Source organism: Bison bison, unplaced genomic scaffold, assembly GCF_000754665.1.
Source record: "Bison bison bison isolate TAMUID 2011002044 unplaced genomic scaffold, Bison_UMD1.0 scf7180017862135, whole genome shotgun sequence".
Taxonomy (NCBI): domain Eukaryota; kingdom Metazoa; phylum Chordata; class Mammalia; order Artiodactyla; family Bovidae; genus Bison; species Bison bison.
Genome location: NW_011492707.1, coordinates 40853 through 42929, shown reverse-complemented (window position 1 = coordinate 42929; position 2077 = coordinate 40853). Strand labels below are relative to the sequence as shown.

General features: G+C 32.9%; 1 protein-coding gene across 1 annotated transcript in view; it reads left to right on the top strand.

The window, feature by feature from the left end:
• LOC104983267 (connector enhancer of kinase suppressor of ras 2-like) overlaps positions 1-2077 on the top strand; it is a gene marked incomplete at its 5' end in the record, with an annotated part of 19809 nt that overhangs the window by 8792 nt on the left and 8940 nt on the right. Inside the window, 2 exons of the mRNA XM_010832697.1 lie at positions 162-172; positions 1194-1261. Of these exons, the coding sequence (XP_010830999.1) occupies positions 162-172; positions 1194-1261 (79 nt within the window). The remainder of the gene's footprint in view (positions 1-161; positions 173-1193; positions 1262-2077) is intronic.

The following is a 2077-nucleotide window of genomic DNA, read 5'->3' as shown; positions in this document are numbered from 1 at the left end:
GTTGACCTTTTACTAATGATTAGTCATTTTTAAAAGGTTATTTGTTATGAGGTTAGCTTCTTACAGTTTATAATTTTCTGCATTATGTGTGTATATACCATCGTACTGAATTCATTTGATTACTTTTTGTTTTCATTTCTGCTCCCTTTTTTACTTCCCAGACATACTTGAGGTAATCATTGCACTGTAGGTTTTGTCAAAGTTGAGCTTTAAGTGACTTGTTCCTAAAATTAAGCCTTAAATTTCCATGGGTGTGATTTTGTCCATTAGAGAAACAACTTTCCTCCCTCTCTCTTCAAGATATTCTCAGTATCTGATGCACAGTCAACAGCGCTTGGCACAATGATGAAGTATATGAGTCACTTCAGAGATATTCATCTTCCAGTTGACAGGGGAAATAATCTCTTAGGAGAAGAAGTTCTCAAAAACAATTTTTTTTAAATATGTTAAGATCAGATTATTCCACAATTTAATATTAACTCTATTAGCTGGTTTAGAAGGCTGATTCTCCCTTACTTTCTTATTTGGGAAAATATATGAATCATAGTTCAGGATTAACCAGTGAAAAATTGTCAAGTTAGTTTAAAGACTTTGTGATTCGATAAACTGATGCAGTGTAAACAGTTACCAGAGTAATGGAACAAAAGATGGAGATTGAAGCAGTGCTTTGCTTTAGGTAGTCCCCTATGTTGGCAATAGCAATTCTCCTGAAAGAGGAGAGAACTAAGATTTAATTTTAAATTAATATTGTTTGTGGAAATAAATTTTCAGGATCCAAAATGTAGGTTAAAATTGTATATGTAATTTTTGTTTTGGAAAAACCAAATACCCTTGTATTTAGAGACAGATTTCCATAGTACTACTCAGATGTGTTTCCCCTTGGATCATTAAATATAAAAGAGATTCATCAAAACTAATTATAGGACTTTGGTCATCTCAGACCCCTTTATATTGCAGATATATACAGGCTTGTCCAAGACTTTTCTTGTGAAATAGCATCTTTACTGTGGGAACAGTTTGTACTACAGCAAATTATAACTTATTGACAACTCCATGTGTTAAGAGTAACAAAAAACAACACATCTTTTATCTGAGGTTATTCCATATACTCATATGCATTTGAAAATAAATATTTCCAAAAAGGTAAATTATAAGAAATTCAGTTGCAATGTTACTGATATTTGTTATTTCAGGTGGCTTAACAGAATTAACATGCTGACTGCAGGATATGCAGAAAGAGAGAGGATTAAGCAAGAACAAGGTAAAGGAATACTTTTTTTTTTAACTATTGTTATGTTTTTTTCCCTTGCTGTTTTCCTCTACAGTGTTTCATTGCTATCACTTGAAAGAAAATGCAAATGTCAATCTGTGGTGGTGTTTTTTTCTCTTTTGTGCACTTCAAAGGAATCCAAACCATAGCATCTTATGGGTAGGATTTAGTAAATCAAACAGGAAATAAACTCAGATTTTTAGAGCGGCTAATATGGAGTTTGTTCCTGTTTGTTGCCATCTCCTTTAGACTATTTCTTAAAAATTAAAAAGCCTAGAATTGGTCCTATATTGACCCAATTCTAGGTCCTTAGTGGTTTTTTCTACTTAGTGGTTTCACAGACATTTAAGTGCTTTTTCATGCAGAGAGCTCGGATGAATGATTCATTCTTTCATCAAATATCTCATTTGGTTGTGTTCTTCAGTTCTGTTAGTGTGTTAGCTCTGTGATCATATGGAACTTGCCTTAGTATTGACCTCATATTTATGAAACACAATATCCTGATGCAGAATTGAAATCTCAACAAAAGTTGTGGTTACCATTCTAAAAGTGGCTTTACTTTTCCCAAAGAATGTTTGCTGTACATCCCTTGGAAGCATAACTCGTTTTTTGAAAACTTTTGAGACATCCTAAAGCTAAAGGAATTCTATAGAATGATACGCAAACATACTTCTAGTTGTGTCTCCAGTATGTATAGTCTGTGTGTTGATGTGAAGATTCGGAAAACTTTGTTTCCTCACAGAGAAAACTTTTTAAAGCATCTAAAAACTAAAGGTTAGAGATATCTAAAAAAGATAACCAGATCCC